The sequence below is a fragment of the Borostomias antarcticus genome (genome assembly GCF_949987555.1).
Source record: "Borostomias antarcticus genome assembly, chromosome: 12".
Lineage (NCBI taxonomy): Eukaryota > Metazoa > Chordata > Actinopteri > Stomiiformes > Stomiidae > Borostomias > Borostomias antarcticus.
In genome coordinates, this window is record NC_140245.1 from 5,371,299 (window position 1) to 5,386,298 (window position 15,000).

The 15,000-nt window shown below is 46.3% G+C and overlaps 1 protein-coding gene across 1 annotated transcript in view; it reads left to right on the forward strand.

The window, feature by feature from the left end:
• The window catches only part of LOC311316394 (calsyntenin-2-like), a gene marked incomplete at both ends in the record, with an annotated part of 38,472 nt that overhangs the window by 17,173 nt on the left and 6,299 nt on the right, over window positions 1-15,000 (forward strand). The window contains 3 exons of the mRNA XM_084447235.1: window positions 1-198; window positions 337-458; window positions 7,600-7,762. The exon at window positions 1-198 is cut by the window's left edge and continues 60 nt beyond it. Coding sequence (XP_084303361.1) covers window positions 1-198; window positions 337-458; window positions 7,600-7,762 — 483 coding nt within the window. The remainder of the gene's footprint in view (window positions 199-336; window positions 459-7,599; window positions 7,763-15,000) is intronic.

Consider the following 15,000-nt stretch of genomic DNA (forward strand, 5'->3'; position numbering starts at 1 on the left):
CCTCTCTCCTGACGGACAGCGGGCGGGACAGCGACCTGATTTTCCGATTCGCCGGCCGTCAGGCGGCCAATGTCCCTGATAGGGTGGTGCCTCAGAACCTCACGGACCAGTTCACCGTGGCAACCTGGATGAAGCACGGGCCTAGCCCTGGTCTCCGTGGTGACAAAGAGACGATCCTCTGCAACTCCGACAAGACCGGTCAGACAAGCACACACTCACACACACACACACACACAGACACACACACACACACACACACACACACACACAGACACACACACAAACACACACACACACAGCCAGGTAACTAACCTTCCTCCCCCTCCTCTCGTCCAGAGATGAATCGTCACCACTACTCCCTCTACGTCCACAACTGCCGCCTGGTCTTTCTGCTGAGGAGGGACTTCACCCAGGTCGACACCTTCAGACCCGCAGAGTACCACTGGAAACTAGAGCAGGCAGGTCACCCCTAACCCCCTAACCCCCACTACATGTGGTTTGTGGCTTGTGGCTTTTCACAGGTTTCACAGTGTCGCTCGTCAGTTTCGCTTCCACCCGCACTTGCCCACGCTGTAGGTTCGATCTCGCGAACCACCTCTGACTTGCCAACGCACGTGACCACCTAACCTAACCACCGGTTTAGCCAGCTACGCCTCCGAAAAGCTAGCGATTCGATGGTCTGTGTGGGCGGTACTGAGGAGTGAGTTACCAATTAAATTCGACTACGTGTGTGTATGTGTGTGTGTGTGCGTGCGTGTGTGTGTGAGTGTGCCTGTGTGTGTCTCCAGGTGAAGAACTATCATTAGTTGATCAGTGACGGCAGCAGTGGAGAGCTCTCCATTCTGATTAGCTGACTCCCTCAACCCCGCTACTCTAGCACAGCAGGAGAGGAGAGGAAATACTGTAGCTGCTACACACACACACACACACACACACACACACACACACACACACACACACACACACTCCACCATTACCACCGCCCCTGAGGCAGGATAACTACCACAGGGTTTCTGGAGTGACTGCTCATTAAACAGATTAGGAGATATTGTGTGTGTGTCGTGTGCATGTGTGTGTGTGTGTGTGTGTAGGTGTGAAAGAGAGAGAGAGTGTGTTTGTGTGTGCGTGTGTGTTTGTGTGTGTGAGAATGTGTTTGTGTGTATGGGTTGGGGGTGGTTGTGTGGAGCAGGTCAGAGCAGGAGAAAAGAGGTTGCTTATCGCCAAATCGGTCATCAGTTCTCTGTGAATAGACTGGGACTGAGCCTGAGGCACACTGCAGGTTTGGTAAACAATAAAAAGGTTTACACACACACACACACACACACACGCACATGCACACACACACACGCACACACACACACACACACACACACACACACACACACCCACTCACAGAATGGCCTACTAAGCACCTACACTACTGTATCATACAACACACAACAACATCTGGTGCTCTGCTCGCTCAGAACCAGCATGCTGGGAGAGACGCTCAGCACAGCTAGAGCCATCTGCTGACAGGAGCTTTAAGATTAATACTACAACAGCTAGAACTACATCAGATAGAACCAGATAGCTTTAAAATTAATACTACACCAGCTAGAACTACGCCAGCTAGAACCAGATAGCTTTAAAATTAATACTACACCAGCTAGAACTACACCAGCTAGAACCAGATAGCTTTAATATTAATACTAAACCAGCTAGAACCAGATAGCTTTAATATTAATACTACACCAACTAGAACCAGATAGCTTAAAATTAATACTACAGCAGCTAGAACCAGCCTACGGTAGCTTTAATATTAATACTACACCAGCTTGAATCAGCCTATGGTAGTTTTAATATTAATAACTCATGAGTCAGTCTCTAAACGCTGCACTCAACTAGAGACTGAAGACATACATCCTGATTTCTGACTTAAAAGTGAGTGGAAACAATTTGAGAGTTGTGAGAGGTTTTTGAGATTTGAGAATTTGAGAGGTTTGAGGCTGCCTTTCTGTGTCTCAAGGTCCTGGCTAGTGATTGTAGGCAAAGTCGAAAAGGTACGTCTTGAGATCTCGCTTGAAGACCTCCGTTGTTTCGGCCCTTCTTAGGCACTCCGGTAGGGTGTTCCAGAGGTTGGGGGCATAGAAACTAAAAGCTGCCTCTCCGTGTTTCTTGGTCCTGGCTTTTGGAACTGTTAAAAGTTCAGTACCTGAGGATCTGAGTGGTCTGTTGGGCATGTACCTAACAAGCATGTCTGAAATGTATTCTGGTGAGTGACTGTGGAGAGATTTATAGACTGGTAATAGTATTTTAAAGTATATTCTAGAGTTGACAGCATTCTGTATCATTTGTAGCTTAGGGATTGTCTTTCTAGCCAAAAGACGGCTACACTAGGCAGCACCAGCACTAAGCAGCTCTACAGACGTTAACGTTAGCTAGCTAGTTTGCAGAGGTGAATTCATGCCGGTGTTTCCTGTGGTAAATTGTTGTAGAATCAAAACAAGCGCAGAAGACCGTTTGCCTGGGACTTTGCCTTGGGATCTTGGGCTAATACCTAACACAAGGAATCAATAGCCTACGTCTTTCTTGTCCTGATTTAAAACCTTTACACAAAGTCACAGCAAATCCTGGATTGAGCACAAAGTCGATAAAACTAATCATCAAATCTAACGTTGCTTGCCGGGGCATCCATTTCCAATGTTTAGTTCCTCTCCAGACCAGATGTTTCACTACAGGCAAATATAGGGCAGGACATCATTTCCAGTAAGGCGGGTCTTTGATCCTGCTGGAGGATAGGAAGTGATTCTGATTGGTAGCGTTGTAGCAGGCGCTCCTTCTAACCCAGACTCTTGATGGAGATGTCTCCAGACTTTTGGTGGTGGAAATCTCGAAAGTCTGGCATCGCAAGGCTAATGCTACCCTGGCTAGAACCAGCCTACAGTAGCAGCTTGTAATTCCCATTACATCCCAACAGCAATCAATCAATAAAGTGCTCTGACACTAAAATGAAATAAATCCGTAGTCTGTGGATGTTGCAGGACTCATTAGTGTGTCCAATCATTTTGAGTTGCTTACCTGTTTGTTAACCTACCATTTCCTAGGCCTTGTATCATTTGTTTGCGCCCAGTTTGGAGGAGTGGCTTTGGAGGGAGGCCTGAAGGGAGGGGCAGGTATTTTGTTGGTTGCATTTTTCAAAATCTTTCAAAATCTAATAGGAAATCACAAACCGCATACTGCACCTTTAATACCACACCAACTATAACTACACCACCAGTATGGTAGTTTCAATACTACTACTACTACTACTACTACAGTACTACTACTACTATTGACCATTTATCAGGCAGTATTTGTGAATCTTATTAGATACGGTATCACTGCCTGGTTTGGTAACTTGGCTATCCATCTTAAATCTAAATTACTTAGACTCTCAGAGGTGGCTCAGAAGATTACCAGTGTCAAAGAACAGCCCCCCCTTAAGGCCATTTTTGAACTAGCCACTGTCAGACAGGCCTACAGAATCATCAGTGACCCTGGCCATGTTCTGCATGGTGTGTACGAGCTGCTGTGCTCAGGAAAAATATACAGTCTATGGGTAATAGAAACATGAATAGATTCAGGAAATCCTTTGTCCCTTTGTCCATCAATCTCTTGAATGAGGGAAAATGAATAGTTCACTGGGTTGATGGATGCACTTGATGATGATGATGTCAATCACGCTGTCCTTTCTTATGTATTATATGATTCTGTATATGTGTCGGCTTGCAGTGCGGGCAATAGCCCAAAACAAATCTCCTTCGGGACAAGGTTACTTACTTACTTACTTACTTACTTACTTACTTACTTACTTACTTACTTACTTACTTACTTACTTACTTACTTACTTACTTACTTACTTACTTACTTACTTACTTACTTACTACTACACTATACACTACAGTATAACCAGCCTACTGGTCGGGACAGTGTTGAATAGAGAGCATCTCGGGTGCTCTAGTCTTTTTTAGCTCATCCTCTCACTGTTCTTGGCCTGCCATGCTGTGTGTGTGTGTATGTGTGTGTGTGTGTGTGTGTGTGTGTGTGTGTGTGTGTGCGTGTGTGTGAGCATGTGTGCGCGCGCGCGTGTGTGTCCGTCCAGCGGCAGACAGTAAACAGAATAGCAGCTCCATGATCATACGACAGGCCACGCCTCCCCAGAGAGATGATTGGTCACTGTGGATAACAAAAGGATCTCCAGAGCTCACTGTCTGTATGATGGAGCTCTGGAGCTCCACACTGCTCTCTAATGGGGGCCTGGGGGGTAGTGAGGGTGTGAGGGAGGGAGGTGGGATGAGGAGGCGAGATGGGATGAGGAGAGGAGGTGGGATGAGGGAGGGTGTAGTGAGGAGGGGAGGGTATCAGACCCTCCATGCCCCATCAGCCCTCTGAATGGAGACTTGATGGCTTCCACAGCAACTCTACTTAGTTCTATTGATTTTACACTCAACAGGGCGAGAGAAAGAGAGAGAGAGAGAGAGAGAGGGAGTGAGGAAAAGAGAGAGAGAGGGAGAGAAAAGAGAGAGGGATAGAGGAAAAGAGAGAGGGAGAGAGAAGAGAGGAAGAGAGAGATACTACCGTGCCTCGTTTCCTGAATCGATAAAAACTGAGGGCTTGCATCTGCTCCTGCGCACACACACGCACACGCACGCGCGTGCACACACACACACACGCACACACACACACACACACACGCACACACACACACACACACACACACACACACACACACACAACAATGGAAATTGCTATGAAGCCTTGCATAGAAGCCCTCTGACAGAGAGAGAGTGGTTTGGTATTGATTTAAACTGAGAAGCTGGTATTCACAGCAGTTCTCCCATAAAGCAGGAGGAGAAGGAGCAAGAGGAGAAGGAGGAGGTCGAGGAGGATGTATTCATCTTACAGACACATTAATTGCAATACGCATGAGAGTGTGAGCCATTACCATCTGCATCGCCATCATCATCATCATCATCATCAGACACTTCACAGCAAGAGATTGCCATGATATGTTGTCATCGCCTAGTCTATCTCATAGACAGACAGACAGACAGACAGACAGACAGACAGACAGATCGATAGATAGATAGATAGATAGATAGATAGATAGATAGATACTGTAGATAGATTATGAACTTTAATAATCCCCATAGGAGGAAATTTGCTATTTCAGCAATGGGAATTTACAGTATAAGTAGGGAATGCAGAATACAGAATAAACATAGTGGCAATAAGTATAAAAAGAACAAGGAATATATATATACTTGTAGATACATAGAGCATGTGTAAAATATATAATATGTATGCAAATACATACATCCAGATATGTATAGATATGTCTAGTAATACTCATATATACTGTACATACATACATACACACCTCCGCAACACTCAGGAGTAGGTAGATGATGTCATCATCCACGCTGATTCAGGCCCGGTACGCAAACCGCAGGCAGCCAGGAAGTTGCTCACCATGGGCCTCAGGCCTTGCAGAACCATGGGCCTCAGGGGTTGCAGAACCACAGGCCTCAGGGGTTGCAGAACCACAGGCCTTAGGGGTTGCAGAACCATGGGCCTCAGGGGTTGCAGAACCATGGGCCTCAGGGGTTGCAGAACTACGGGCCTCAGGGGTTGCGGAACAATGGGCCTCAGGCGTTGCAGAACCATGGGCCTCAGGGGTTGCAGAACCATGGGCCTCAGGCATTGTGGAACCACGGGCCTCAGGGGTTGCAGAACCATGGGCCTCAGGCATTGTGGAACCACGGGCCTCAGGGGTTGCAGAACCATGGGCCTCAGGCGTTGCAGAACCATGGGCCTCAGGGGTTGCAGAACCATGGGCCTCAGGCGTTGTGGAACCACAGGCCTCAGGGGTTGCAGAACCATGGGCCTCAGGCGTTGCGGAACCATGGGCCTCAGGGGTTGCAGAACCATGGGCCTCAGGCATTGCAGAACCATGGGCCTCAGGCGTTGCGGTCTCTCAGATACCTTCATGATAAGTGACGTCAGTGCCACAGGCCTGAAGTCGTTGAGGACACTGATGTTACCATTATAGTAATTGCCCCGTCTGGTTTCGATCCTGGCACTAGGCAACAGAACCTGAATGCATGTTGATACAACCTGTCGTTTTTTATCTGCTCTAATGGCCAGGCAGGGTGTCACACCCAATACTGCACCCCCATGGTGACTGGTCACTCCATTGTCTCTCTGCAGATTGATTGGTCTGTCTGCTCTGTGCAGGGCGGAGATAGGAAGCAGGAGGAAGCTGATTGGTTCCAGTCAGAGTGTGATGTAGAGCCCAGCTGAACAATGAGCCCTGATCGAACCAGTGAATGATTTAGTCCAGACTGGAGGAGGGAGAGAGGAGAGAGGAGGGCGAAGGATGGGGGGGTGGAGGGAAGAGAGAGGAGAAGGAAAGGAGAAAAGAGGAGGAAGAGGGAGGGGGACACAGGGAGACAGAAGAGAGGAGGAGGAAGGAGAAAACTGAGAGAAGGAGAGAACAGAGGGGAGGAGAGTACGAAGAAAAGGAGAGAAGGAGAGAAGAACGAAATGTACATGCAATGAAAAACACCACAAAGGGGAGGTCAGCATCTCAGCAGAGATATGATGTGGTTCTCTTTTTCCTCTCTCTCTTTCACTCCCTTCCTGTCTCACTCTGTCTCTCTCTCTCTCACTCCCTTCCTCTCTCACTCTCTCTCTCTCTCACTCCCTTCCTCTCTCACTCTCTCTCTCTCACTCCCTTCCTCTCTCACTTTCTCTCTCTCTCACTCTCTCTCTCTCTCTCACTCCCTTCCTCTCTCACTGTCTCTCTCTCTCTCACTCCCTTCCTCTCTCACTCTCTCTCTCTCTCACTCCCTTCCTCTCTCACTGTCTCTCTCTCTCTCCCTTCCTCTCTCGCTTTCTCTCTCTCTCACTCCCTTCCTCTCTCACTCTGTCTCTCTCTCTCTCACTCCCTTCCTCTCTCACTGTCTCTCTCTCTCACTCCCTTCCTCTCTCACTCTGTCTCTCTCTCTCTTACTCCCTTCCTCTCTCACTCTGTCTCTCTCTCTCTCTCACTCCCTTCCTCTCTCACTCTCTCTCTCTCTCTCTCTCTCACTCCCTTCCTCTCTCACTGTCTCTCTCTCTCTCACTCCCACCCTCTCTCACTGTCTCTCTCTCTCTTCGTCCCTCTTCTTTTCTCTTCATGGTTATGAGGCTCGACTAGAGGAGCTGCTAATACAGTAGCTCTGAAATAATCATGAGGATCATTCTCTCCATCTCCATCTGAATACCAACACAGCACACTATCTATCTATCTATCTATCTATCTATCTATCTATCTATCTATCTATCTATCTATCTATCTATCTATCTATCTATCTATCTATCTATCTATCTATCTATCTATCTATCTATCTATCTATCTATCTATCTATCTATCTATCTATCTATCTATCTATCTATCTATCTATATATCTATCTATCTATCTATCTATCTATCTATCTATCTATCTATCTATGGAGAGAGAAAAAATGTGAGCTCCTTACTGAATCAACTCTCTGTGTGTGTGTGTGTGTGTGCGTGTGTATGTGTGTTTACAGATCTGTGATAAGGAGTGGCATTACTACGTCATCAACGTGGAGTTTCCTGCCGTGACGCTGTTCGTGGACGGGGTCACCTATGACCCCTACCTGGTGACAGATGATTGGCCGATCCATCCCTCGCAGATTGACACCCAGCTGACAGTAGGCGCCTGCTGGCAAGGTGTGTGTGTGTGTGCTTATGTGTGCGTGTTTGTGTGTGTGTGTGTGTGTGTGTGTGCTTATATGTGTGCGTGTGTACGTGTGTGTGTGCGTGCGTGCGTGTGTGTGTGTGTGCGTGCATGTGTGTGTGTACACATGCATGCAGGAAAGGGATTGAACAACCTCAAACCTAGGGTAGACAAGACATGGGTAGCTGAATTTTGTTATTGTCTAGAAAGAGTGATCATGGTTGAAGCATGGTGAAGCATGGACAGAGAATGAGAGAGACAGAGACAGAGAGAAAGACAGTCTGTGTTTTGGGCCCTGAGGCTTGAGGCGATTCTTCTTCAGAGGGAAGAAGAAGAGTAGAACAAATCAAATAGGAAACAGGCTGTCAGTTACTGTTACCCTCAACCAGGAAGAGGAGGGTGGACGGATCGATGAATTGTTAGATGGACGAGTGAATGGATTGTTGGATGGATAGATGGATGAATGGATGGATGGATGGATGGATGGATGGATGGATGGATGGATGGATGGATGGATGGATGGATGGATGGATGGATGGATGGATGGATGGATGGATGGATGGATGGATGGATGGATGGATGGATGGATGGAGGGATAGACAGTGGAGCTTTCTCAACTCGAGAGGTTTCAATCCTTGGGATTCGTGTGTCATTTGAATGTCTTTTCATCCAGCGCATTATTGCAATTTTCTCCTCTGCCGGCTTTCTTTTCTCTTCTTTCTCTCTTCGCTCTCTTTCCGTGAACGGGTGATGGTGTGTGAGGCCTGGAGAGGGATCAGCACAGCCAGGCTTCCTCCTGCATCTCCATGATGTCTGGCTGTGCATTACTAAGCCCCCACCGATCAACTTTGCAGGCCATTAGCCAGAAGGATTGCCTTTCAGCTTCTCTCTTTCCTCCTTTCACTTCTGTCCCGCCCCCCTCTTCATCTGTCTCTATCCTCCCTCCTTCTGTCCCTTCCTCCCTCCTCCCTCTCTCCTCCATCCTCCCTCCTTCTGTCCCTCCCTCCCTCCTCCCTCTCTCCTCCATCCTCCCTCCTTCCGTTCCTCTGTCCCTTGTGTACTGTAATGTGTTGTTTTTGTTTGTACAGTCTGTACAGCTGCGCACTACTCTGCCTGTGTCTCTGCTTTCTCCTGAGCCAGAACAGTAGGCCTAAGAGAAATTATCCGTTGCGTTGTCACCTAGGAAAAGAGGCACTGGGAGATTAAATGCTCTGTCTTTGGCTCCACACTTCAGTGGTTTAACACTTAATTGATAGCATCTGTCAGGGAACATTATCTGGCATCTGAAGCAATTAGGTTGGTGCAGACGGAGCATGTGCAAGATTTTCACTGCGAGATGTGGCTGCATTATTCAGCTCTGACTGGGGTCTGTGTTAGCTTAGTTAGCATATTAGCATGTTATAAACGAGCTATATGAGAAACCAGTTCAGATATGAGGACCATGTTGTGTCATGTTGTTATGTGTGCATGCTGTTAGAACATTACGTAATACTATAAAATCACTCCATCTCAAAAGTGTTAACATTGTCAGTGAAATGCGACTGCTTGTCTGTCTGTTTCGGTCTGTTAGCATTTCAGCTAACCCATTTGAGTGGTAAAATAAATATAATGCACATCTATAGAGATACTGAATTCTGCATTGTTGCTGAATTTTCATTTGTGGTCTGCCACTTACCGTGTGCTTTGGGCGAGGATGACTTTGCTGTGTTTCTGTTAGGCTACTTACTGTAGCTTGCGAGTGACCCTCCATGATTGATAAAAGTCATACAGGGTGAATACATGTACTGTAGCACAGTGGATTGTGGTGGGCAGGTGGTGCAGGTGTCTGTGGGGTGAAAAGCACAGTAGACTGGAGGCCATAGTGGAATAACAGTGTTTATTAGAGGCTATTGCATTTGGACAAGATACATTACTTTAAGGAACAGAAGCATTTCAAGAACATACTTTGTAAGCTTTTTTGTATTCCGAAACAGGTGTGTGTGTATGTGTGTGTGTGTTTATGTGAGTGTGTGTGTGTGTGTATGTGTGTGTGTGTTTGTGTATGTGAGTGAGTGAGTGTGTGTGTGTGTGTGTGTTTGTGTGTGTGTGTGAGTGTGTGTGTGTTTGTGTGTGCCTGCCGAGTCCCGAGGGCTGCATGTCATCTTCTTCTATCTCTCCTCTCCATTGTTGGTTGTCATGGTAGCTCTCTCTTCATAGGCCTGTAACAGATGCTGACTAGTAGTTTCGTTCTCCAGAGCTTGGAGCTGTGTTGCTGTCAAATCTGAACGATTTACAATTGTTCCAAATCATAAATATTGTGTTTTTCATCTGATTGCCTCAAGACCTTATGTTTTCCTCCACATTAGACATTTGAACATGTAAAATTGCTGACACCACTTTCATTGAATTTTATGTGATTTGGTCAACTTTGTCACACCTGTGATGTTCTAGGTCTAAAATTACCGCCATAGGAAATTAATGAGTAAGTTACCCTTTTTGTTTGCAGTCAAATTTGGCCGGCCTGTTTTAACTGCTCTTATATCAACACCAAATCCATAAATCACCACCAGATTTTGTTTGACACATTTTTGCGCCCCTAGAGACATGAAACGAAATTTGGTGATGTATGGTTTTTGCGTTACAGTAATATAAGAACAGGTAAAACAAACACTATAATGAAATAAGGGTGGTAGCAACACCACGCTGTTGAGGAGAGAGTCACCTGAGTTCTGTCCAGAGACAGCGGGGGAACGGAGAGGTTCTAGAGAGTTCCGTCAGGAGGCGTGCTCTGGGCTACTCTCACAGCTGAGTAGATGGTTTCTGAGAGGGCAGAGAGATGGGAGATGAACGGAGCGGTTAGTAGAGAGGAAGGAGTGTTGTGCGTCTGAAGGAGGATGACAGGATAAGTTTCTCACCCTCCGTCCTCTTAGGGCTCCTTTGTTTCCTCTCCTTCCCTTCAGCCTGGGCGTGCGTCACTTCAGCTTCAACTGGGCCACAAAGAACATTGTGAGCCATTATTATTATTAGTGTGACAATGAGCACTGTCAAGGCAAATTAATGTGTGCGTGCGTGCTTGCGTGTGTGTGTGTGTGTGTGTGCATGCGTGCGAGTGCGCACGCGCGCCTGTCTTCTTGTGGATGTTTGTGTGTGTGTGTGTGTGTGTGTGTGTGTGTGTGTCTACTTGCCTCTTATGGGTGGTGTCATGTTTCTGTATTCGATCTGAGCGTAGGTCAGGTCATCTGCGACGGCAACAGCTCGTTCTGCACAAAACAAGTCTCTCTCAGGTCTCACTCACTTCCTAGACACAAGCGTTAACAGCCGCACATCTTATCTACCGACCACGTCTTGCTCTTTCAAAAAGTCACTGGAAACACCGTAATCAACTCAATGATACACAAGCGTGGTCTCCATCACACTCACCTCCAGATACAGGACAGCTGCAAGGCAACCTACAGTCCTGACAGTATCAGGACAATGACTGAACTTTGAGTTTTGAAGGTTTCTAAGGTCATAGTTTGGTCCAAAGATCTGAGAGAATTCTCACACACACACACACACACACACATACATACACACACACACACACACACTTTGTAAGGGTATACAAAACGGACCTTTTTTCTTGAGACAGAATCGCAACACTGCGGTTGAAATGCAGATGAGAGCGATGATCACAGCCACTCCCACGATCACAATCAGGGATCGGGAGGAGTTACAGCCTGGTCCTACGGGCACAGGGAAGATCGTTATGAGATACAAGACAAAGTCCCCCAGAGAGGACAACATGTGAAGGAATGATGAAATAGTGATGAAAACAGTCAGGAACAGCGACTACATAGCAGATACAGTCGATAGATCCAGATTAGAGTTGAAATTTACAGTAGATCACACAGTGAAGAGACATTTCTTAACACAGTTCTCATGAATATGCAGCGACAAAGTGGATACATCACTACTGCAGGATGGGAAAGCAATGTGGAGACACTTGAACATTCCATTGTCCTAATTGTTTTAATCCTCTAAAACAGGCATTCCCAAACTGAGCGGGCCTCCCCTGGGTGGCCCCAAATAAATTCAGGGGAGACGCGGAGGGATGGTTAGAAAAGAAATTTCATTTTTGAATTTTCTATGGTTTTTATGAATGAAACATGATTTTAAAGGCCAGAAGATCGAAATAAATAATGGGAGAGATGTATACTAAATTTGTGGATAGTGCAGAGAGAGCCTACCCCCGCAGGCATGAATGTATTGTGCGAAAACGTCATAACGTTAACTAGCAACAGGTGCCACGCACCTGGCAAAATGGACAGATTTGGGGGGTTGGGGGGGGCGCGGGCGTGTCACTGTTTTCAGAGGGGAGGCCCACATTGATGGAGTTTGGGAACCCATGCTCTAAAACGTTAAGAGGTTAAAACCTTCACGGGGGCGTGTCTCAGCTCTTATCCCCAGCCAGCTGGCAGGTGATTTCTCGCTAGCATAGCCACACATGTAGAACCCCTCATCTGCCTTGGTGACAGCAGGGATGCACATCTCTCTTGCAACCCCAGCCTTGACGATGGAGCCATCTTTGTAGAAGTCCGCTCTCAAATCTTTGTGGACACAGCGCAGAGTTACATTGTCTCCCGCGTTGACCGGATGACTGGGAATCTCCAAGATTACACGATTATCTGTGTGGACAGAGATGCAGCATAATGAAGTAGCTTGGTGGTGAAGTCCTCCATTTTTGTTGACAAGTAAACACGTGAACTGGAACTAGTAGAGTGTAGTACAGTAGGTGACACATACCAGTCACTGTAATGTTAATGGCATTGCTGTATTTTCCAGATCCAGACTCGCACCAGTACACCCCAGTCTCATAGATATGTATGTTACTTAAGTTGCTTGTAATCCTTCCATCACTATCCACAGACGGACACTCAGACAGTGATTCTTGGAGTTTGAACATCATGATCTTCCATCCTGTAGAGTTAGCCTGTACCTCACAGCTCAGCACAACATGGTCACCAGCGAAATGTTGCAATCTGTTGGGGCTGACGCTCAGAGAGGCTGGAGTTGACGGATCTGAGACAGAGAGAAAGAGCTGAGAGGAGGCTTTTCACACTTAGAGTGGTTTCCGGAAGGTTGTGCACATCCTTTTAGTGCTGACGCAGGACAAAAAATTAACACTTCAAAAATTGGACGGTCCTCACAACCACTCCACCATGTTTTACTGTTGCTAAAAACATTTTTCGACCTGACAAAGACCAACTCTGGTCGAAACGTTGTGTTTTTAGCACAATAAAACGTGCAGCAGTAGACCTAGCTGTTGTGTGGACACTCACACCAGAGAGCTGCCAACTGGAGGGACTGTATGTGAATTCATCTGCGCCCAGGGAGACCTGACCTTCTTGTTATCACTATACAAGTTGCCTCTAGCCAATCACTTTCAATCTAGATGGTCCGTGTGCAAGTAAATGGTTTCTGCATAGCAACAACAACCGTTCCGAACACTCCTCTTCAGTTATCATGACGAATCTATATGTGGTTATGAGTGAACTTGTGTTGCTTGGCAATTAGATGCTTGTGATTAAGTTGTCCGTGTCAGTCTGCTACAGAACCGCCCAACCAAGTCTGCCAGAGGGTGTCCCGCCAGTCCAGAGCAATTATCTAGCTTTCATACTGAGGTTTGCTTAAAGGGTGGACCATAGCAGACTGATGTGGATCACTTTCTGCCAGTGTGAAAGGTCCCTTTAGACCGAGAGAGAAGGGCATGGTCAGCGTGACGAGACTCACCGGCCACCCAGATCAGCTGAAGGTTGCTGTAGTGGTCTTCGGGCTCTTTCTTAGCTCCACACATGTAGACGCCTGAGTGGGAGACTCCAACAGGACTGAGGGAGTAGGAGTCTCCCGTAGCTGGTAGCAGCTCTACATGGTAGTGACCAATGTGGTGATGCACTGTGTCCTGGCTGCTGTGGACAAGCCGGTAGAAGGAGATTGTCCAGTCTGGAGACCCGTCTGGAGACACACAGCTCAGGGTCACAGAGTCTCCCACAGTCAGCCATCCTGAAGAGGACACAGTCAGAGACACAGCGGACCCCGCTAGGCAGGGGAGAGAGGAGGATCAGCACACAACAGGACAGAATGCTTATTGAAAAAACTGTGTAATATATATAATATATATGTATATATAAAATATTTGGCTGCCACTTCAAAACTATTAATTGTTATTATACATAGTTCTCCATAGTGGTTAAATTTTTTTAAATATATATATAATAATAATAATAATAATAATAAGGCAAGGCAAGTTTATTTGTATAGCACATTTCGGCAACAAGGCAATTCAAAGTGCTTTACATAACACATTGAGGAAGAAATCTATGATGTACTTTGGGCTGTTTTGGAGGCAGTGTTGCTTGCAGTACTGATGGGGAAGTAATGCGTTTGTGTTTATTGCCTATTGCAAAAATGTACTGTATCACACCAGTAATACATCAAAGCGCACTGTGCTTTGTCCAAGGGTTTCAGGTTAAAACATACTTTTACTCTAATAATAATAATAATAATATAATTTTAGAAAGTTTATTTGCCATGTGTTACAAGTACAGATACAGGTACTGTACTTGGGGATGATCTGTAGAGTAAAAGTAAGGTTTAACCTGAAACCCTTGGACAAAGCACAGTGCGCTTAGATGTATTACTGTACATTTTTGCAGTACATTTTACAATAGTACATTTACTGTACAGTACATTTTTGCAGTACATACGGTACATTTTTGTATAGGCAATAAACACGAACGCACTTCCCCATCAGTACTGCGAAGCAGCACTGCCTCCAAAACAGCCCACAGTACCTCACAGATCTCTTCCTCTATGTACAACCCATAGATCACACTTCATGATAGTCTGCAGACCCTCTGCCTCAACAAGACAAGTATATCAACCTACTATCAACTGCAACTCTGTTGATATGTAACAACTGGTTAATTTGGAGTTAGTGGATATTTAGTTGAATGTTTAAGTTAGTTGAGCATCTGCAGATCATCAATATGAGGCCCCTGAAATAAAGTGTTAGGTCCTACTAAGCACCACTGTGTGTGGTCAGTGCATGAAGGACATTAGACCAGTGAATATCAGTCACCTTCCTTCCGGGTGCGTCCCAGGGTGAAGGCCAGGCCAACACACGCTACTGGACAGGGCAGAGAAATGAGACATGGTCACAGTGTTTACCGGCGCAATTATTCTCTGGTTCTGTAAAGTAACAAGGTTACCT